General features: G+C 42.9%; 1 protein-coding gene across 1 annotated transcript in view; it reads right to left on the bottom strand.

Annotated features, from left to right (window-relative positions):
* Positions 1–24,335, bottom strand: part of PAPOLA (poly(A) polymerase alpha) — a 701,574-nt gene that overhangs the window by 580,455 nt on the left and 96,784 nt on the right. Inside the window, exon 5 of the mRNA XM_078660129.1 lies at positions 15,196–15,305. Coding sequence (XP_078516255.1) covers positions 15,196–15,305 — 110 coding nt within the window. The remainder of the gene's footprint in view (positions 1–15,195; positions 15,306–24,335) is intronic.

The following is a 24,335-nucleotide window of genomic DNA, read 5'->3' as shown; positions in this document are numbered from 1 at the left end:
GGTGCCCTGCGGCCCCCTGTGCCTTTCTTTGGGGTACCTACCTCTTTTCCAATATCCCAACATACCTCTCTAAGTGGTGGTCGCACCTAAAGAATCACCGTCCCCGAGTCTGCAGCCTTTGTTCACTTTTTAACTTTCCCATTGATTAACATTGAGAGTCCGACGACTCAAAAGCACCCTGCACCCAGCCGCCCGAGTGCCGCTGGAAGTGTAACTACTACACTACCTTACTTCCCCACTTGCCCTGAGCAAGTGACCAGGAGCTCAGCTCCAACAGCCGCGTGGCCTGCTTGCTTGCAGTCACCAACCGAAGGCCCCCTACCCTCCATAGGATTGCATTGGGCCTACTCTCTCTGCACCCGGCTGCCCCTGTGCCGCTGAGGGTTCAACAACTGTACCTTTCCGACCCTGGGAAACACCTGAGTCTATGCCCAGAACCTTAACTCTACCAGTCAAGTACTCACCTAAAAGCTGATAACTCATTTTCCTTCCATAGGTTAACATTGACTGGTTTCACTTGGAAATTCTTTTAAGTGTGGAGTTTTGAAACTTTAAAATATTCATTTAAAATCAGCCGAATAACGAATTCCGATTTACTCACCTGTGAGCAGGAGAGAAGCCAGTGCTGCACCTTTCAGCCCAGCACTGAACAGAAAAAGTAATTATAACTTTACTTACCAGTAACTTGTATTTCCTCCCATAGGATAACATTGCTTGGTTTTCACTGAAAAGTTTTGAAGTGTCCACTTTGAAAATACAATTATATTTGTTAAAAATCACTACTGTAACCAAAACGCTTTTACTTAACTGTTTACAGCATATGTCCCGGGACTGAATCTAGGATCCAGTCCTGTGGTTAGAAAAGTAATCCATAAAGTAATCAATTGCATTTATCTAGAAAAACCCATTGAGCTCAATGTTATATTGTGTTTGAAATTGTGTTGCCTATTGCAACCACTGTAGCTATTGTACTTGCAAAGTCTATTGCCTATTTGCAAAGTAATTACCTAAAATCACTCACATTGAGAAAAGTATATTTTGATACCTTGTTGGTTCTAAAATAAAACAACTATATCTTTTGATACAAAACATTTGTCCTAGAGTTCAGTTCTTGAGTGTGTGAGACCATTTGCTGACTGAGTGTGTACAACAAATGCTTTACACTGTCCTCTGATACTGCCTTACTGCTCGACCAAGCTACCACTTTAGAGAGTAAGGTTATATCTAACTTTCTTACAGCCGGGTCTTGGCATATAGTCAACTCAGAAGTTCTGTGCTGGGGGTAAGCTTTCTCACAAGGCAACCATCTGGCATACAGTGAAATATATAAAAGAAATTACAGCTGGTAAAGCAAATTACTCTCTCTCCTACGAGGGCTTAACAAAGATTCTCAGTGCAAATCCTTTACACCCACAGTTTGTCAGAGGGAATAACCAACACCAAAACCCTTGCCTTCTATGATAATCTGAGATTTCAGCCAACACAATGCCCATCTGTAGGCTTTAATACAGAGGAATAATAATATGCTCTTAAATACCTATATACTTAATAAAATGCTTTTTGCAATAAATACAGTAGGCCTACTGCCTTTTTCATAACATGTCGTAATGAACAGATACGGCCTATAGCCATCACTACTGGCTTGCCGCCGTAACCAATTCAGTCTTGATGTCCAGTGTCCGATTTGTCACAAGCCAAATAGCTTGAAAAGTAAAACAAAAGATTTCCCAGTGGGATATACTATTTCCTGCTCATAGATCAGGGCTCAACTTCTCAAACACCATTCACACCATTCATTTTTATGGAACGGGAAAGCACTCACCAGAAGGAAAACCACCTAATATAATACAGTAAAAAATATAGTAAAAAATGTACACTTTATTCTAAAATATACAACACTAATCGATAAATCAAAAGATAAAAGAACACTTAAAAAACACAATTGAATACACAGTTAAAAAGCCACCTAATGTGGACGTGGAGAAAATTAATCTAAAGAGACACTTGAATCTGTCATTAGTCCGTCATTTCAGGCCCTCTTTTGTCAACACTACGAGGAAAAATATTCCTTTCGTTCAGTTAGAATGTTGGCAAGCCGAATATGACTTCGGAGTTGGCGTCGACGCGTTTCGGAAGCTTAAGAATTGATAAGGGCTTCCTTCCTCAGGACGATTTGTATACGTTTTCTCCACAAATTGATAGACAACCTAATGTGTAAATAACATAAAATATGGCTATTAGTACCCTCTTCTATTTTACACTTATTACTATTTTTGACATTGCTATTTTGGTTACACACAAAGTTTATGCTCATTTTATAAATCACGATAAGGGCGATAACAACAGCAACAACAGTTCATAATCCCTGTGGGTTTCTCAGTAATATTGAGGCCTTGTTTTTTACATAATTGCCATGCGAGATACTAGATACTAAGCATCTCTTACACAGAGTTGGTTATACACCCAGTTACGTTCATAGGAAAAAATTTTTAAAAGTAACATAAACACAAAATAACATGTCGGGTTGACAACCAATTTGTGTGTCTAGATCCTCTTTTTGCACACTGCTTCCATTGCGTTTTCACCCTGCGAGATTAGCATCTACCACACGGGGTCCTAATTTTTTTAAAAAACAACAACAGAATGGCTACACATCAGAGCAGGATAACTACACATAAACGTTCCCAGTTAGAACACACATCTTTACATCTAAAACCATATGTCCATCCATTTTCAAACCTAATTACAACGTAAGAGACCTTTGTTCTTTTTCGCTTTCTATAAAAACTTTTTGCCTTTTGGTTCATGTTATCCACGTTCTATTACAAGAAATACCACATTCATACTTCAATCATACTCACTGGCAGCGATAATACACTAACCGGAATGATTGTTATTTTCGTAAAGAGGTCACCCAATGTTTGATGATCCTCAATTTTGCTCCCGTCACAGTCACCTGGCTTTTCTTTCCTGCCCCACCTATGAGTTAGAGCAATATTAAATTAGGTATAAACTTACATTTATTCGCTTATCCCCTAATGTGCTAGATTAGAATTATATTCACCTTCATATTTTGAACGATGTTTTTTATCATGACACTCGTCTTTTTCAAAAAAAGGGGATATTTTTCATCAGGAGGAGGCTTTAAACAATCCTGCATTTATAACAGAAATACACCATATTATGATTCCCTATATAGTTAACGATTATTGTTCTAATCTCTGCAAGATTTAAACAGGGGAATACCTTAACAGTCGCTCAATGCGATCTTTATTTGGAGTTATAGGTCTTATAGAATTTTCAGGTGCTGTTCATTGCTGCAAAAACGGAAAAAGGCGCATTGCGTCAGCTTAAATCCAGGGCGTAGTTTAACTTATCACCCAAGTGTATAGGGAATCATAATATGGTGTATTTCTGTTATAAATGCAGGATTGTTTAAAGCCTCCTCCTGATGAAAAATATCCCCTTTTTTTGAAAAAGACGAGTGTCATGATAAAAAACATCGTTCAAAATATGAAGGTGAATATAATTCTAATCTAGCACATTAGGGGATAAGCGAATAAATGTAAGTTTATACCTAATTTAATATTGCTCTAACTCATAGGTGGGGCAGGAAAGAAAAGCCAGGTGACTGTGACGGGAGCAAAATTGAGGATCATCAAACATTGGGTGACCTCTTTACGAAAATAACAATCATTCCGGTTAGTGTATTATCGCTGCCAGTGAGTATGATTGAAGTATGAATGTGGTATTTCTTGTAATAGAACGTGGATAACATGAACCAAAAGGCAAAAAGTTTTTATAGAAAGCGAAAAAGAACAAAGGTCTCTTACGTTGTAATTAGGTTTGAAAATGGATGGACATATGGTTTTAGATGTAAAGATGTGTGTTCTAACTGGGAACGTTTATGTGTAGTTATCCTGCTCTGATGTGTAGCCATTCTGTTGTTGTTTTTTAAAAAAATTAGGACCCCGTGTGGTAGATGCTAATCTCGCAGGGTGAAAACGCAATGGAAGCAGTGTGCAAAAAGAGGATCTAGACACACAAATTGGTTGTCAACCCGACATGTTATTTTGTGTTTATGTTACTTTTAAAAAAATTTTCCTATGAACGTAACTGGGTGTATAACCAACTCTGTGTAAGAGATGCTTAGTATCTAGTATCTCGCATGGCAATTATGTAAAAAACAAGGCCTCAATATTACTGAGAAACCCACAGGGATTATGAACTGTTGTTGCTGTTGTTATCGCCCTTATCGTGATTTATAAAATGAGCATAAACTTTGTGTGTAACCAAAATAGCAATGTCAAAAATAGTAATAAGTGTAAAATAGAAGAGGGTACTAATAGCCATATTTTATGTTATTTACACATTAGGTTGTCTATCAATTTGTGGAGAAAACGTATACAAATCGTCCTGAGGAAGGAAGCCCTTATCAATTCTTAAGCTTCCGAAACGCGTCGACGCCAACTCCGAAGTCATATTCGGCTTGCCAACATTCTAACTGAACGAAAGGAATATTTTTCCTCGTAGTGTTGACAAAAGAGGGCCTGAAATGACGGACTAATGACAGATTCAAGTGTCTCTTTAGATTAATTTTCTCCACGTCCACATTAGGTGGCTTTTTAACTGTGTATTCAATTGTGTTTTTTAAGTGTTCTTTTATCTTTTGATTTATCGATTAGTGTTGTATATTTTAGAATAAAGTGTACATTTTTTACTATATTTTTTACTGTATTATATTAGGTGGTTTTCCTTCTGGTGAGTGCTTTCCCGTTCCATAAAAATGAATGGTGTGAATGGTGTTTGAGAAGTTGAGCCCTGATCTATGAGCAGGAAATAGTATATCCCACTGGGAAATCTTTTGTTTTACTTTTCAAGTATATTGGCGCTCCATTTCCCTTTGGGTAATTAAGAGCCCCTCTCTTTTTTTCTTACCAACAAGCCAAATAGTACAATATAGGCACTCTTTAGTGGAAGCTCACAACCTGGGCCCAAATCCTCTACCCATTGTGGGCGGAGCTTAATTTCCTCTCTCAGTAAGACGCTGAGAGTTCTTTGTTGTTCACACAAATCCTGGTAGCAGCTGCACTATCAAGACTGACCAAAGATGTATGTGGATTACTGCAGCCCAGAGCATCCAATACTGCTTTCAATCACACAACTGCAATCTGAAGTCTAAAGTCTAAAGTTAAGCCAGACCTCAAAAATGTTACTTTCTGTCTCAGGTTAATGCGTGCATTTCGTTTAGATAATGGTGTCTCATGGAACTCTTGATGTGACTCTTGATTTAGGAGGCTGTGAAATCCTTTGTTAAGAAACTTCTATGTCCTGCAGGAAGTAAACAACCTTATCTGATGGCACATGCTAATGCCTGCAAGCAATTAACTTAAGGTAGTAAGAAAAAAAAAACCAGTTACTTAATTTCAATTATCGTTCAAAAGAAAACATTGAATGATTAATCATTACCCTTTGAGCATGAAGTCAGTTAGCGCTAAAGTGCCATCAAACAGGACTTAATTGCGGCAGCCGCCATGAACCAAGCTCGTACCCATATACACCAAAGTATGTACAACTGTAATTAAAGTTATCACTCTTACACCCATTTTGATATTGTTATTCTCTGTTAAGGCAACACTCATGCTGCTCTCGCACAGACTTTCTCCATGTAAACGTGCTACGGACACTGCATTTGATGAAAAGGAGGAAGCATTCGTTTTTAAGAGGGCTGCAAAGAGCATTGTCTGAGACATTTGCCTTATTACACAGCTCATTAAAGAGCATTTATGGCAGATAGGAAGTGGTTTAAGACAATCTCAAGGTTTCACTCATGCAACATTTTTTCCTACCACGAATCTTATTGTGGTTTGTCCTTCGTGGTATTTTCCCTCTGTGTCTCTTTCTACAGCACAATAGGTGGCTTCGAGCTCCATGGATTAAAACATTTATCTGAAGACTTGCCCACACAAAGGGGGCTTTAGGCGTGTGGAATTGGGGGTGGAATATCCGGTCAGTCTGTCTATAACCAGAAATATGTTTAAGGGTATTCACCAACCTCTATCCACCTTGGAAAAGGTTGGAAATGTACTATTGACAAAAGGGAACAAGCATTTGTAATGCAATAGTTCTCGCATTAGGAAAGTTTGAGCTATTGGTATTGTAAATGACAATTTTTTTTATTTATGTGTTGGTTTTGTAAATAGCAAAATGATTGGCTGTGTCATTCACAATGCTAATAGTTTTAACTTTCGCAAATGTGACACTTATAGCATTTGTAATGCAATATGTGTTGTATTTACATGACTTTGATGTATTCATATTACAAATAACAATGTCTTTTAATTTTTAATAATATTTAAATAAAAGTTATTGTAATTTATAATGGCAATAGCTTAAGCTTTTGTAAATAACTTTTGTGAAGATTATCTTCAGTGTATTTTATTGTGACTAAAATCAAAGAACAGAAGTGAAATTTTAACATCTTTTTGTGACATTTGTAATAAAGCTTGAAACATTGAGAGAACATATTTGAACCAGTTGTTGAATGGTTGCACAGATTGATGCTGTGGTGGCGCTGAGTGATGATGCTGTGGCGTTCAGTGATGCTGTGGTGCCCCTGAGTGATGCTGTGGTGGTGCGATAGATAGATAAAGGGAGGGTGATAGACAGATAGAGTGAGTGAGGTCGATAGACAAGATAGAGTGAGGGCGATAGATAGATAGAGTGAGGGCGATAGATAGAGTGAGGGCGATAGATAGAGTGAGGGCGATAGACAGAGTGAGGGCGATAGACAGAGTGAGGGCGATAGATAGAGTGATTGTGTAAAAATTTTATTCAATATGAGCTACACAGTTAACAAGATTATAACAGCTGCTGCCAGCAAAGATATTATGGTGTGAGATGTGCAGTTGTGTTATGAAGAAAGGACAAGGAGTGAGTAAAAATACAGGAGCAGAAGATAGCAAGGAGGGAAATGCACGCAGAACAGTAAAATAAAGTAGGGCTGAAGAGGGCAGTTAAACTAAGAAAGGATTGGAGCATGGGGTTCTAAAAAGGAAGCAAAAATAGAGGAAGGTTATAGAAAGCAAATAAGAAAAAGAGAAGAAGCTTAGTTTGTGGAAGGAATGTGGGGCAATGTGTAGCAGCTGCCAGCAATAATATTATGGTGTGAGGAGTATGGGTGGGTTTTAAAGTAAGACCAAGAAGAGCTAAAAAATAAAGACAGGTGCGGAAGATACGCTAGCAGTGACTTGCAAGCAACAACGTATTTATGCATTAATTCTATCAATTAACCTTCCCAGCCACTACATTCGCAGTTAGAACTGTAAGAAACACAGGAAAGGAACTTTGTGCTATTAGAACTTCACAATAGATCGTAAATTAACGGTGCATCAAAAGACTGTTTGAAGTGCTCCAGCAATGCTTGCTTTGAGGATCGAGTGGAGTCGGAGTGCACATTTCCTGTAATAAGGTGCAATCTCGCAGTGAATTTGGGGCGGCTACTGGCAAGTAAAGCCAGCATCCTGGGATGGGTGTAACCACATTCTTGGCAATTCTGGGTAGTTCTTCATGTATAGTGAGCAGGTTAAAGGCAGCGTTACTCGCATTGAAGTGGTACGGTGCGGAGAACAATCTATACCAAAAATATTGAAGTCTCACCAGCTGACTAAAAATAATCTTCTGATCCCAAGACTCTTGCCTGCAACTAATTAACCAATTTATTCTCCATCTTGCTACCAACCTCTGTGGGTATCTATTAAATTACCTTCCTTAATTTTACCTCCATCGACCCCTCCTGCTCAATCTGAGCCCTTCCATCACTCATGTCACTAGCTCTTAAATCGCCTGAAGATTTATTTATGCCTCAAAGTGCATCACAAAGTTTCTGTCAGACACACACGCTAATAATGTACTGTTGAGTACCACCTCAGATAACCAATGGACTCGATTGGGCACTCACATCAACCCAATCCATGAACCCGTGTCTCCTTCACAATAACATCCCATGGTCTCAAAATGAGCGCGGACGTACGACATGATGCGCAAAACGCGCACGTGTCAATCACACCAGTCCTTCGATTTCCACCATATGCACCCGAAAGCAAACTTGCTCCACCGCACGTCCACAAGCCCTGCTCGTGCTCAGCATTCATCACTCGTGCAATTGAAGGCTACGAAAAGGTATGGTGCCCCTTTTCCATCCCTAACTTGGTTATGTAGTCATGACTAAACTAAAAAATACATATATTTACAAGGGTCGTACAAAACCTTACTGAAATATCCAAGCGTTCACTTGCAACCCAATCCGTACAGATGCCTCAGAACATACTTCCAGTTAACAAAATCTAACAATAACTGCAACCTTCACAAACATTGGTTACTCAAACACCCCCCATTTTAACACAGAACCAAACGGTACTTGATCACACATCACCCAAACTGTACTTATCTGCATGGAGTAGCAGCAACAACAAAAAAGCAAGGTGGATTGGGGTTCTGGCCGTTTATAAGCTTTAGAATCTTAACGGTGTTCGGTGTTCTTAAAAAGGCTCTGCTGAGAGTAGTGACAATAGAGAAGATTGCATAATTTTATGCTCCGGTGGGAGAAAGTGCCATCTTTCTTGCATGGTCTGCCCCAACTTTTTGCTGAATTGCTGATGTGCTTTTACTGAGTGTGCCCTGGGCTCCTGTCAATCAGGTGCCCAGGGCCTGTGTTCCTTCCCTAAACCTGTGTTGAAACTGAAACCCAATTGGCATCACTGGCCACCTGTCACCCCCTGGTAAATGGGACCCTAGGTACCCATGGAATTGTGACCAGAGCACCATGATGGCTTCACTGAAGACTGAGAAGTTTGATATCAAACTTTCAGCACATTAAACCCACACTGATGCCAGTGTGGGATTTAATGTAAAATGCATGACAGAGGGCATCTTAGAGATGCCCCCAGAAATCTAACTAACTCCCAGTGTCCTGACTGCGTAGCTACAGATGCTGCCTCCACCAGACCCGTTTCTGGACCCCTGGGTCAAGAGCCTGCCGCTCTCTGGGGCCTGAAAAAATGGACATTCTGGGATGAGGTGCCAAGCTTCCTCCCCCAAGATGGGTAGGAGAAGCTTCAAAGGCCTGCCGCCTTTGTGAGCTTCTCCAGGCCACTTGCTGTACTCAGCAACAGGCCCCACCGTTCTGACCCGCACTCTGGCGGGAAGAACGACGGGAAACCATAAGTGAGGAAAGGGGGTGTGCCAGCCTATGCCAACTCCACCCCTCAGGTGGGCGAGGCGAGGTGAAGCACAACTCCGGGCTCCGGCCATCTTGAGGATGGGGAGCCCTGCCCAATAAGAGTTTAGGCTCCTACCCCCCTCCCACAGGGGTGGAGCAGGCTAGGTGGTGTACTCACCCCAGAACAGGGATCCATCGGTGCCTGCCCTTGCCCTCCCTGTAACGCCCCTAAATTTTGTATTTAGGGGGACCCTGAATCTTCCTTCCACAGATTCCCATTACAACAAGAAGAAGAACAAGAAACAAGAAGACCTGCCGTGCAGCTGCTAACAAGAGGACAACACCGACTGACTTGGCCCCAGTACCCTACAGGCCTGTTGATCCTTGAACCTGCTCCTGCGAAACTCCGGCGTCTCCTGTGGAAAGCAACCTCGAAAACCCCAGAGGACCTGCCTGTCTTGAACCTCTAAAAAGACTGGGACTTCCACGAGCAGTGGTTCTGCTCAAACAGCAATACCCCTGGTGCCAGCCAGGAACTGTGAATCCAGCCCACTCTGCACCCGCTAAGCCAGCAAAGATATTATGGTGTGAGATGTGCAGTTGTGTTATGAAGAAAGGACAAGGAGTGAGTAAAAATACAGGAGCAGAAGATAGCAAGGAGGGAAATGCACGCAGAACAGTAAAATAAAGTAGGGCTGAAGAGGGCAGTTAAACTAAGAAAGGATTGGAGCATGGGGTTCTAAAAAGGAAGCAAAAATAGAGGAAGGTTATAGAAAGCAAATAAGAAAAAGAGAAGAAGCTTAGTTTGTGGAAGGAATGTGGGGCAATGTGTAGCAGCTGCCAGCAATAATATTATGGTGTGAGGAGTATGGGTGGGTTTTAAAGTAAGACCAAGAAGAGCTAAAAAATAAAGACAGGTGCGGAAGATACGCTAGCAGTGACTTGCAAGCAACAACGTATTTATGCATTAATTCTATCAATTAACCTTCCCAGCCACTACATTCGCAGTTAGAACTGTAAGAAACACAGGAAAGGAACTTTGTGCTATTAGAACTTCACAATAGATCGTAAATTAACGGTGCATCAAAAGACTGTTTGAAGTGCTCCAGCAATGCTTGCTTTGAGGATCGAGTGGAGTCGGAGTGCACATTTCCTGTAATAAGGTGCAATCTCGCAGTGAATTTGGGGCGGCTACTGGCAAGTAAAGCCAGCATCCTGGGATGGGTGTAACCACATTCTTGGCAATTCTGGGTAGTTCTTCATGTATAGTGAGCAGGTTAAAGGCAGCGTTACTCGCATTGAAGTGGTACGGTGCGGAGAACAATCTATACCAAAAATATTATATATATGCATGTGTTTATTTCTCAAAACTTACTGTATTTATTTTTTTCCCACACAAAGTGAAGCTCATGCCACCTAAAAAGTTCAACAGTGAAAGTATGAAACGTAGTAGCGGACCCTGATCATAAGATAAAGCGCCTCTAACGAGCAGAAGCGCTCCGTTCTGTGCTTGTACACATTTCCGTAACAGGTCTCGGCTCACACACCTCACCGCGTGGCCTAGGAGGCCTTTTACTGAACAGCCCCAGATTCATAACAGCAGAAACTAACCGGAGCCCCATTTAATGCAAAATGCGGGGTGCTCTTCCTGTTCAGGGCTATAAATCACCTCCGATGTAAGTAATATTAATGTTTTAATCCCCGAGAGAGGAATCCCCTACAGCCAGGTGTTTCACAAAAAAAGAACCACTGTGTTAACTCTGTGTTTATTACAAAAAATAAAATAAAAATCTGTCTGGAAAATTATCCTGAATGTATTTAGCTATATAATCAGCAGTGTCTCACTTCTATTTCAGTGTCTGAAAGTATTTTATTGTGGCACTCTAATATTTCAAGTCTAAAACATTTGCTTTTCCCGTTATATTTATGGGAGTTAAAAATGTTTTTATTTTTACGCGCTTACCCCAGGCACACAAAAGCCCCACAAAGTGTATGAGGTGTGAGTGTAACTTAAGGTCGCAGAAAAAATTCCCAGATTTAATAATCTGCTGTAATATTGTGTTTTATTGGAAAGGGGAACAATAGTATTTACATGGTTTTATAGCGCTTCGTACCACAGTTTTGCTCAGTTCTCTGTCAATAACAGCGCTTTTGTAGTAAAATATAATGTATTTAATGATGCCAGAACTTTCAGTCACCCCGCCTCTTAATAATAGCAAAGAGAAACTTAGCGCTACGAAGCGGCTTCATGTCAACATACTGGAATTATAGATATGAAATGATATAAAACGTATTCACCGGGGTTCAGTTGTTTTCAGTGGCAGGGACATGCCGATGTTTAGTTTTACTACAATACGAACTTTTATAAGCCAATAGAACAAAAATTCACGTTCAGCCCTAAGCTTGACAGCTTCGTTTTAAAAACCAGGTGTAATTGGCCGCTGACAGCATAAATCGAGGTGTTTGTCTGTGAATTAGAGTGTGCTTAGAATATTGCTTTTGCAGAAAAATGATTCCTGCCTACAATTCCACTTCCTACTCCGGTTCTTCGTTTTTCTGTAAATTAAAATCAGTTATACTCGCAGGGATTAAATATAGTTAAGAGCGCTTTCGTCCTTCGACTTTTCTGCACACCAAAAATTCCCTTCTAATTTATTATGAAAAAATAAAAAACACAAATTAAAACTGATGTGTGCGTTCGTAGACATTCCTTGTCAATAGACTGCACGAAATGTTATTGCAAAGTAGAAGGAACGGAATAAAGTGGCTAGATGTCAAAGAACCCAAAATATCGAATTTCCTCCATTCCAAAGATCGCATTCGAGATCTGTCCACGAGTAGCCTTACGCAGAAAAGGAGGAGGTGCTGTGTGTGTGAGTGAATAAAAAAAACAAGCATTTACAATGCAATAGGTCTCGCAGTTGTTAGAGTTTGAGCTATTGGCATTGTAAATGGCAATGTCTTTTATTTATGTGTTGGTTTTTAAAACATAAATAAAAGGCATTGTCATTTACAATGCCAATAGGTTAAACTCTCGCAAATGCGAGACCTATTGCATTGCAAATGCTTTTTTTATGTAGTTGTCTGTGAAGTTCCACTTGCAAGTCATGGAGCACGCCCAGGTCAAGCAGAATCTGTGGTGTTTCTAGACAACTGAAACAGCCAATTGTTTTATGGCCATTTCTTGCAGGGGCTTCACAAAAAACAACCATGAGGACTGACAGGGGAGACCCCTCGGCAATCCTGCATATTAATGTTTTAGGAGAAAAGATAGTTGCAAAAAAATACTAGGCGTGACCGTCTGGACAAGATTGGACAAAACCAAAGCACACAGCAGTCTTTTCCACGTTTGGGGTGTCTTTAAAGCCCTAGCCTAGCAACATTTTAACTGCACTCTGCATCTGCACGCTGCACTCACACTCTGCACTCTGAATCTGCACGCTGCACTCACACTCTGCACTCTGAATCTGCACGCTCCACTCACACTCTGCACTCTGAATCTGCACGCTCCACTCACACTCTGCACTCTGAATCTGCACGCTCCACTCACACTCTGAATCTGCACGCTCCACTCACACTCTGAATCTGCACGCTCCACTCACACTCTGAATCTGCACGCTCCACTCACACTCTGAATCTGCACGCTCCACTCACACTCTGAATCTGCACGCTCCACTCACACTCTGCACTCTGAATCTGCACGCTCCACTCACACTCTGCACTCTGAATCTGCACGCTCCACTCACACTCTGCACTCTCAATCTGCACGCTCCACTCACACTCTGCACTCTCAATCTGCACGCTGCACTCTCAATCTGCACTCTCAATCTGCACTCTCAATCTGCACTCTCAATCTGCACTCTCAATCTGCACTCTCAATCTGCACTCTCAATCTGCACTCTCAATCTGCACTCTCAATCTGCACTCTCAATCTGCACTCTCAATCTGCACTCTCAATCTGCACTCTCAATCTGCACTCTCAATCTGCACTCTCAATCTGCACTCTCAAACTGCACTCTCAAACTGCACTCTGTAAGTGTGCTTACCCCTCTTCTAGTGCACTTCCTCAGAGGTAAGAAGCACTATATACATTCAGCTACAATACAATACACGCCTTTCGCGAAATTATTTTCTTCCTTTGGTTGTCTGCCTGGACTATATATATATATAGATATATATATATATACTACGAGTAGAAAACAAAAAAAAGCTTAACACAAAAAAGAGACAGGACGCTTTATTACAGTTTTATAAACATCAACTTTATCGACTGTTAACACCTCTCTTGGATCAAAAAAACCCAAACAGGAAATCACGATGATCATCACAAAATATGTAATTGCGCAGACAAAGCTTGAGAATACTTTCATCGTTAATAGCCAACAGCAAGATCTCAAATACTCTGTACCCAACAATACCTAGGGTACACTGCTAGATTGATTTAGTATGGCACTGGAAGGGGAGGTGTGTGTACGAGGCCTATCATACTGTCTTCATAAATGTAAAAAGCCTACCTGTTGTGCTGTTCGGTAACTTTGCCCTACGGCTCCGAGAATATTTGCTGAAAGAACAAGAGGGAGGCGGCTCGGGCGCAGCACGTCTTCCGGAGACGTGCGCGTCCACAGAGCTGAGTCGGCTCGTGCACAGGCCAGTAGCGGCTCGTGCACAGCTCTAGACTCCCTTGCCAGTGAACACGGCGACTATAGAACTCGCTGGCGGGAGCGCTTCGCGCTCCAACGCCAGCTCGACCTAAAAAATAAGCACGAGAACATCAAAAAGGCCGAAAGAGGAGAAAGGAGGGGTGAGTGCACGCCGAGGTGACAAGGACTGGGAGAGAAGGGAGGGGGGAATGCCAGCAAGAAAAGTGAAGGGGTGGGGGGGAAGCACGCGAGTGGTGTGCGCAGGAAAGTAATCTGGGTTACTAAAATGAAAACGTTGTGAAATTTACCTTAAAATACTTTTAGACATGTTACAGTCAATGAACGCATTTTGCGTTTCCAGAACCGAATTAAAGTGAAAGTGTCAGTAAAGCTCTCGGCATTGCGTGGGGGAGTGGGGGGGCGGATTCCTTTGAAGTCTGATGCAGAGGCTCAGACAAATGGTGTGGGTATGCGATGTGGCTGGTGATGTGCACGCACCTGGCTCACATGAACTGTACCTAATCCGCAGTTTGGGTAGACTTTTGAAAGCCTTGCTATAATCTCGCCAAACAAGCATTGCTAAAGCAGCGCTGTAGACAAGACCTAAAATGGTGGGGGTGGGGAGTAGGAAAGGTGAATATGCAATTGCTCAGCAGGCATTCACATGAGCAAATGTGTGCACATTTGTTCAAGTGAAATTTGAAAATGACAAACGTTTGCTAGGAATACAGTTTCCATGCCTACATCTATGAACGTTTGTGAATTCCAGCAAGTCGTAAGCCTGCGCTAATACATAGACAAAGACCCCTAGGTGTAATAATAATTAAAAACAAAATTTAAAACAACATGCAAACATTTTACTAAATGATGCGTGAGAGAAATGCAATTTAAAGTTGAACAATATATTAGCACAAATGCTTTTCAAATTACAATTTTGAATGTACATTTGGCTTTGGAAGCAATTACCAATTCTGGTTTCATTTTCTGCATGTATTTGCATATAATCAGGGAGCAATCTGGGAGTATCAAATAGCTTCAGTTATCACTACATGGTGGAAAAAGCACGGAATTAAATTCTAGAAGGGATTTATGCTGCAAAACTGTACTTTCATTTAAAACGTGAAAACTGATAAGAACAGAAGCACACAGGAATCTATTAGGTCACCAGATTCCAAACTGCACTGTTTCACTGTACTGTAGCCTCATGAAAAAATCATCTAAGTAAGTAATTTGTAGAAGGAGAAGAACGAGCCTAGTTTACTAGAACTGAATTCCCATTATACCAATTCCATTATAAAAACGAAAAACACTCCGCCTGGAACAAAAGCGACTTACCCGCAAATCTTTCACTTCCTCCTGTAGTTTCAATTTTTCATAAAATGAAGCAAAAAAGTCACTTCTGTCAACATGTCTCGGTGCGACACAGAGAGCATCAATATCTGCACCTAAGAAAACAAAATCATTGGTTTTTGTTATTATAGTAACAAAATACTTAGAAATATGAAATATTTAAAGTCTGTGGCATGCAGTCAATCTACATTCTCTCCGAATAATAACAGAGGGGAATTTTCATGAAAACAAAATAAAATCATCAAGAAAATAATGTTGAATAGCACAATGTGCCATCAAAGCATTAATATGGGGGGCAGTAGGATTTGAAGGAACCACATTAATAAGGATTTCAGCAATGATAGCCCTTGCTCTTCCCTTCCGCAATACTAATGGTCTACTCTCACAGGTAGGTCCAAAGAAACCTTCTTTGAAAGAGCAATGCAGTTTTAAAGATTGGGAATCTTTCCTGCATGTGTGTCACTCACCAGGCAAACTTCACCACTTACGCAAGCATAACCTACTGCTGCACCCTGACCCCATTTTTAATCTATTTTTTTATATGTAAGCTTCTAACAAGATATTCTAAGGGGGAGGAATGACTGGTTGAAAGTTGTGAAGGAGTATGTAAAAATGAGGAACTGTGGAATCACCAAGATATTTATTTTTCTTATTACAAAGCTTTAAGAGCTGGTCGATTGAAGACTCCCTGCAGAAAGATTTTATAGCAAGGCATCTGGCTGCTAGAATGACATCCACAACTTTGGTAGGTCGAAAGCATTCAACTGTCGCCAGTCAACCTCCATGCATGCAGGTGCAGATTGTATGATCCTGCCCAGCAGCTGCGACAGGTTTGAAGTAGAGATGCTTATGCCCAGAGGATCCAAGCTCCCCTGGCCCAATCCAGAGCCACTAAGCTAACTTGAGCCCGGTCGGTCCTGATCGTCAGAACTCGAGGCAGGAAGAGAGGAAGACGGGAAAGCATAAAGAAGTCCAGTGCTCCACCCTAGGCAGAATGTGTCTCAGAGAGACAGATCCATTGGGAACACCAGTGCAGCAGAGACAAGGACATTAGACCAGGGGGTTATTTCCGAACATAATTGCCATTCGTAAACCACTAGATGCCACTGTCCGAATGTGTCCACCCTGGAGTTCAAAGATCCTGCCAGGTGAGTCACAACCAGGGAAATGAGCTGATGGACCACCTATTTCTAAAAGCAGAGAGCCTCCTGGCACAGCACCCCTCCCTGCCCTGCCCTGCTTGTTGCAGTACAACAGGACGATAGTGTTATCCAAGAGAACCTGAACCTACCAACCTTCTGATGGTCGGCAGGAAGGCCTTCAAGCAAAGTGAGTGGTCCGTAACTCTAACAAACTGGTGTGTATATGTGTCTCCGCAGGAGAATGGAGTATTCTGATCTCCACCTCTCCAGCCCAGCAGCAATGAGAACGTTGCCTCTGTCTGCTCTAGATGGACTAGGGAGAGAGATCTGCCACCGAAACATTTGCAGTTGAACCACCACCACTGCAGGTCTTTTGCCGTCTCTTCTAAAACATGGACAGAGCCCACTGGAAGGATACAGGAGCCCAAGATGCTAAGAAGACTCAGAGCCCCTCTCATGAAGACCGAGGATAAAACATTTGATCATAGCTCAAATAACCTGGGGGTTTTCAACTAGAGGGAATGCTCAAAACTGCACCATACCCAGGACAGCTCCGATGATCGGAACTTCTACAAAGGAGTCAGATGAAGGTGGTTCACGACTGACTGTAGTGAGCTGGCCTTCAACAGGGGGACTCTTTGGGGGACACTGGTATCCCCAACCTCCAAATATGCGCTGCAACCACTTGCCAAACACCCAAGGGGCACTTGTGAGGCAGAAGGGGAGCATGGAAAACTGAATATGCCCTAGGCCCACTTAGTACCACAGTTAAGTTCTACAGGACTGCAGTTCGGGGATGTGAAACTAGGCATCCAGCAGAACTACCATCTGGTTTTCCTGGATCCAGGGTAAATAGAAACTTGCCAATGAGAGCATCTTGAAATTGTACTTTGCATGGAGACGTTGAGAGAGTGAAAACCCAAAATAGCACAAATGATTGTCCATCCTTCAGCATCAAAAACTAACAGGATTAACATGCAGTACCCTATGACTCCTTTGTCAAAAAGTGCCTGTGCTTCCTGCCGTATTGTGGACGAATTATATTCCAACAGCCAATCTGATGTGGGTGGAACTTTGGGCGGGTCTTAAAAGTATGACAGATCATAAATCTGTTTAACAATCTAGAGTACTCACTGGTTGGATGTTATGCATCGCCACCCATGGAGAGGGAGGTCATAACTTACGCGGTCTTCAAAAGGGTGGTCATGTGCTGCGGAGGGCAAACTAGAGTGGCTTGGAAGCTGCAGCAGGAGGAGAGGGTGACTAGGTAGTACATTGCCCTTGAGAGCCTGGATGTTGACTGCTAAATACCAGACCTCGAAAGGAATTTGGTGGGGGATCTGTTGCGCTGGTGGAGGACTTGGCGTGATCTTTAGCTAAATCCCTTCCAAAGCCTCAAAATGTACGGAGATAATGCAGCACAAGCACAGAAAGGACAAGTAAGGGAGCTGTGGCCTAGCTTGCTTTTAAGAGCTTCAGTGCAGAGCCTGCTTTATCTCTGAAGAACCAGGTGTCATCTATAACAACATCAATTAATGACGCTTGGACAGCATCCGAAAAACTTGTTGATCCGCCTTAGAGTACCACCTAAGGACCACTCCGGGGGCAAACTGTCCTGCCTAAGAGGTCAGCAGTGTTCAACCTGGAGCGGAAGACATTTTGTGCGTCTTGGCCTTACTGAATGATTTGAGCCAAATTACTAAGGTACTTGTCAGCACTGTCTTGGTAATCATTTCCCACCTGGCATGTGAACGGCCACCCCATAGGCAGCCGGCATTACCTGATCTAAGTTCAAGACTAGCAAAAGAAAACATGATTTTTCCAGAAGCATCCATCAGCTCACATTCTTTGTATGGAGGAGTTATAGGGAACTAACTTGGGTTTAGTCTATTCAACCCAATCCCTGGGGAAGTATCCGGCATAATGGACTCTTAAATGTCTTATTGTCATATTATTTATTTATTTATTTAAACTTATAAGGCGCACAGCTACCCGCAGTGGGTTTCCCGGCGCCAAGGGATAGACTGGAGAAGAAAAACTACAAGGCCTAACAGGGTGGAACAACTAGAAAAGACAGTTCTGAAAAATTATTGCTGGAAAAGCCACGTTTTTAAACCCTTGCGAAACCTGACAAGATCAGTTTCCAACTTCAGCCTAACAGGCAGAGCATTCCAAGATTTTGTGCTCAGGTGAGAGAATGAGCGACCACTCATCTTCACCAGCTTAAATCTAGGGAGATATTAGTGGGATGAATCATCCCCGTCATCCCCACTGTTGTCCCTTATACCAAGTTTGCTATGCTCTGAATCACGCTTTGGGTGACTTATGGGAAGGGGAACCATTGTGTCAGAATGTGATTTAGATTTGGCCAGCTGCATTGTAACATGCTGTGGGCATTACTACAGTCAAGGTTGTGGCTGATTAGTCTATGAATCTGACAAGACAACTGGGTTCTCCTACGGCATTGGCAGTGTCAGAGCCAGCATCAACAGGGCAGGAACCGGCCTGGATTGAGGCGCCGTTTTCAGCCTCAGAGTCTGGGCAGATTCCACTGTGGGTTCAGGTGGCACAGATTGGGTAGAGGGGTCGGATCTGCAGAAGGAAATCAGACTTGAAGCCTCCTTGGGGCCCAAAGGGGTGTCACAGGGAGACGGAAGGGTGCAGAAAACATGCCAAATGACCTCCATGAAGGCCTCACCTTTTTGCAGTGGTGTAAAGAATATGGATGCTTCATAAGGTTCATGTTCCTTCATCTGATCAGGACAACTCGAGATTGTCTTCTTTGGTTCGACACAGGGGAACTGCATATTGTTAAAACAGTTGGAGGTCAGGTATGATTAGTAGTTTCTGGGCAGAGTTGGGTTTTTAGACACCTGGTGGCAGCATTCATTTGACTACTTCGGCTGCTGTGTCACCATGTCTAGCAGGTTTACTATAAGGGATTAAAGTGGTTAGGTTCAAAAACAGCAGAAGAGTGACAGGGTTATGGTCTGAAACCCTCAATGGTTACACTGATGCTACTCAATGGGGGGGTGGCATACATGGGAGTTTATGTGAGTTGTGGGGGCTGGTCTGTAATGTGGCCTTTCATTCAAACGTGGGCAGTGTGTTATATCACCGAATACATTCTCCCAAAATACACTTTACTCAAGCACAATTAGACATCCCCATCTCAAGTTTTAAATGTATTGTATACCGTGGTGTGACAATTCTACAACTGCAACATTGCACTATAGTCATCTGCCATATTTACCTTACTTTCTTCTACAGGGCTGACCATTCCCTGTAGGAGATTGTGCTCAACATCACACATGATCAAAGCAGCAGGTGCACTGCACCTCATGCCACAGGAAATCATGGCATACAATGTGGAATTTCCTTGTGTAGTAAGCAGTCTCTTTATATGATATATCAAAAGGAGATATGTGTAAATAGTCTAGGGGTTCCTTATGTGTGGACAGTGGGTTTCCTATGGCAATCCCCAGGTGCTCTGTTAGGGGCAGTGTGGCCGAGCAGCCTGAGGCTTAACACAGGAGAGTGAAAGATATCTGAAAATACATATAATGGTCAATAAATGAGACAAATGAGTCAATAAGGAGATCCGCACCAATTTATAAAAATAGCGCGTATCTTTATATAGATTTAGGCATCCGAAGAAAATCGTTCAGGTAAGTAAATTTTTAAATATGAATTCTTCTCAGTTCATAGAGTCCACACTTAATGCAATTTCCGAGTACTGAATCGTTAACCTATGGGAGAAAAATCATATGTGGTTTACTAGTTCTTGTCAGTGATTTACTTTCTTTCCCCCGGGAAGTGCGGTGGGGCCTGGTATACGTTTGATGTGAAGAGGGGGCCCCTGTACACTTGAGGCTGAAGCAGATAGCGGTCTGATCCTAACATGGCTGCCAGTGGTGATTTCGTCTCCGAGCTGAACTTTTTCACTGCGTAGCCCTACAGAGATATGCCTGTCCTCACAATGGTATCTGGATTCCCGTCTGACCATGGTTTCTCACTCACCCTGTGCCAATCTGTGTCTCTCTGAGCGCACCTGATCATTGCCCGGACAGCGGAGTCTGAGCATTGTGTCTGTCGCCCGGTGGAGCTGCTCGGCTTAGCTATTGAGGAGATCGGCCTTGGTTCATCCCCTTGCCCGTCCCCTACCCAGCCGGACTTTGGACTCAGTGTCTCCCCTTCTCGCCCTTATCCCCTGCTTCGAATTTCTGTAATTCTGCTCTCTTCTTTAAACAGTGTCATTTTTACCGTGAACACTCTGACCGATGGAGCTGTCCCATGCAGCTATAGCGGAGTCTGGCTCTGGCTCACCCCCTTAGCCATCACCTACCCAGCCGGATTTCGGACACTGCTTTTCAGTGTTCTTCACGGCTCCTCTATCTCTTCTCTGCAACTACTCGACTGCTATATTCACACTGAGTACCTTCCCCCTTCAGCCCCCCCCGTCCTTATCCACCTGCCCCTATCTGTCCCCTCTATCCTCCACCTTTCCTATAACGTGAGTCTTGGTTAAGTTAAAATCTAAAATCTTATATTATTGTGTCAAGATCACATCTTTCTTTCCCTAGCATTTATTGTTCATTGTAATCATAATTGATGTAACAATGTAAAAATGTTTTGATGCTTCGTCCTCATGTAAAGCGCTCTGATACCTTCGGGTCTAGCCTATACCCTGTTCCTAACCTCACACCAGGACTTTTATTCGATTAACTCCTCTTGAACAATTGAGACCTAGCTATTTTGACTGATGCCCGGTGGAGCTACCCCGCTAGCTATAGGGGAGATGGGCCATGGATCCCCTCCTCGGCCGTCACCTACCCAGCCGGTCTTAGGGCAAACTCTCCTTTGTCTCGCCTGATTTTATCTCCCTCCTCCCCCTGCACATTACCCCTATCCGCTCTACTCTTTTTTCCAGCTCTTGTCCTCTCTGTGAACTTTCCCTCGTCTGTAGAGACCTAGCTATCTGACCGATACGCGATAGAGCTACTCTGATAGCTATAGGGAAGACGGGCTGTGGATTCCCTCCTCGGCCGTCACCTACCCAGTCGGGCATTGGGCAGACTTCTCTTCGTCTCTCCTACAGTCTTTTTCCTCATCTTCTCCCTTTACACCTGCACCTTCCCCCCCTGCTCTATTTGTTTCACCTTTCTTTTTTCTTTTACGGTGTTGTATATTTAGATGTAGTGTGTAATTTTTCATTATGTTTCTGTAACATTATGTAACCCAATGCAAAGCGCTCTGACACCTACGGGTCTAGCCTACCCAGCCGGACTTTGGGCAGACTCTCCCTCGTCTCGCCTTTGCATTCTCCCTCCCACCCCTTTACCTTATCCTCTTTCCCCCTCTATGCTCCATTTTCTTGTTCCCTTCCTAATGTTATTAAGTTGAGACCTAGCTATTTGGCCGATGCCCGGTGGAGCTACCTGATAGCTATAGAGAAGAGGGGCTATGGACTTCCCCCTCGGCCATCACCTACCCAGCCGGACTTTGGGCAGACTCACACAGGTCTCTCTATCCCATTTCCCTTTTATCTCATTACCCTACCCCCTCTCCCTTCTTAGCTCCTTTCTATTTCGTCTTCACACTCTTGAAATGTTTTTCTAGTAACTGATGTAATTGGTAACGGATATAATTTTGTAACTTTGTGGAACCTTATGTAAAGCGCTCTGATACCTCCGGGTCTAGCCAGCGCTATATAAAACCCAAATAAATTATAAAAAAATTAAAAAAAAGTTACGGTGAGTGGTGGTAAATGTCCAAGGTAGCACCAGCAGAGCACCACCAGCTGCACTAGGGCGGCTGGGTGCAAAACAGCATTGGGTGTCTAACGTTAACCTTTGGAGAACGGTGACAGCAAAAAGAGGCTGCAGGAGGGGATTGGGAGACCAGTCTGGTGAATTCAACAAGTGGCTTCGGTTCTTGTGATGTTGGAGGACACCTTTGATCTTCTCCTCGGGACGGGCAGCGCAGGTGCGAAAGGTCTTTGGGTAATTAAGTTTCTCCGTCTGACATAACTCGCGGTTGAGGGGGCCTGCCAACAGAGGCTGCAGGCAACGTCGGGGAAGGTCACAAGGGATCACTCCACAGTGGACTCGGTACCTTGAGGGCTTGCGGGCCACGCTGACACTGTTGGCCCACTTCGACACGGTCTTGGAGCCTCGGTGCAGTGGTGCTTGGCGGCACTGAAGTTCTCTTGGTTCTTCTTTTGCTGTCTGCAGGATGCAAAGGACGGTTCTGCTGTTTTTGGTGCAATAGGCGATGTCAACAGGCAGGGTGGCAGGGTTGGTGCCAAGTTATGTTCTTGCTGTGCGACTTATCGCCCATCTTCTTTCTTCAGGTCATGAGGATGAAAATAAGTTACTTACCTGTAACTATGGTTATCCAGTATTGGTATCTTTCCTAGATTTACATGCCTGAACCATTCCCCATCGCCGAGATGAGTCCCACAGTAAAATATTCAAGCAGTGCCTTAAATCCTTAATATGCTATAATGGCCCTAGGCCATCTAATTAGTTGCCTATCCATGTCCTTTTGAAAAAAAGAACCAAATGTTGGCATACAGCCAATCAGCACCCTCTAGAACACTCCCAGCAGGAGACCGTTTTCTTCAGATTTTCAAAGCACAATTGGGAAGTAAGGATCCCAAAATTCAATGAGAACTGACTCTCCGGGGAGGAGGGTAGGTTGCATGTTAATTTATTAAATATACCAATACTGGATAACCGTAGTTATAGGTAAGTAACTTCTTTTCTTAACCAGTATTGGGTTATCTTTCATAGATTCCCATGCCTGAATCAGAATAGCAAGCAGTACCATGAAACTATACTGTCATTAGCAGATGGTGCGAGACATGAAACCTTAAACTCAAAATGTTATGGACATATACCAGAAACAATTCTAATAATTGTTTAAAATCTAGCACGATATGCATGAGATAAATCTTTCAGATACACTAGTATCCACATATATAAGGAACCGTCAGAACTATATATACACACATCTGAATATCTATCTATCTATCTATCTATCCATCCATATGCTGATGCCCTGAAATTGAGGCGCCACACACGAGCATTATTTCACCTTTTAATTGCACAGATAGCTGGGGCAAAAGTTTCACAACAGCAGCAAAATGTTCACCAAACGCGTTTCAGGCCCCATGTGGCCCTTGTTCACTGGTCATAGCTGGAGGCAGAATTGCAAGGTTTTCGCACCACACTTACTGCGCTGACATTTAACTCATCCCGTAGTGGGCAGGGCAAAACTGTATTATGGTATCTGTAGTCTGTATATTTCAAAGTTCTATGTAGAACGCTAATCTGCCTCTCGCAAAAAGTCTTAAAATCCTTTAGCAGATTAGCTGGCAGTGCAAGAACTTCATTTCCCAGCTAGTTCATACTGCACAAACTGGTAACGCTGTTCCCTTCGACACCGTCATCTTTTGTAGCGTCAGGAGCTGCTCTTCCGCAGCGGGGCACCTCGCGACCTAAGCCGGGCCGCTATAAATCCATATGCCGATGCCCTGAAATTGAGGCGCCACACACTAGCGTATATATCAGCATTTGTATATATACGTTTTCAGGCATACGCAATACTGTTATTGAAATAAAGAAAAGCACCTCTTCTGTCAAACAAGAGAGGCTGACCTTAATTAAAGAGATGTCACAGTACCGCTTGTCCAACCGCTGCATCTTCTCGTTGTGTAGATTGCAGACAGTAATGCTTCGTAGACGTGTGGACATTCTTCCATATCCCAGCACAGCATATTTTGTCTAATGTCACTCCAGCAAACAAAACTGTTGATGCAGAAATTGTTCTTGTGGCGTGAGCCTAAGCCCATGCTGTCAGGGGCTTGTTAGCCATATCGTGACAGAACTGAATCGCAGATGAGACGCATCTAGCGATCATAGCCTTTGATACAGCTGTTCCTCATTTTCGTTGCCCGTAAGCAACCAGGAGCTGATCTGT

This window comes from Lissotriton helveticus, chromosome 9, assembly GCF_964261635.1.
Source record: "Lissotriton helveticus chromosome 9, aLisHel1.1, whole genome shotgun sequence".
NCBI lineage: Eukaryota > Metazoa > Chordata > Amphibia > Caudata > Salamandridae > Lissotriton > Lissotriton helveticus.
This window is presented reverse-complemented; position numbering and strand designations above follow the sequence as displayed.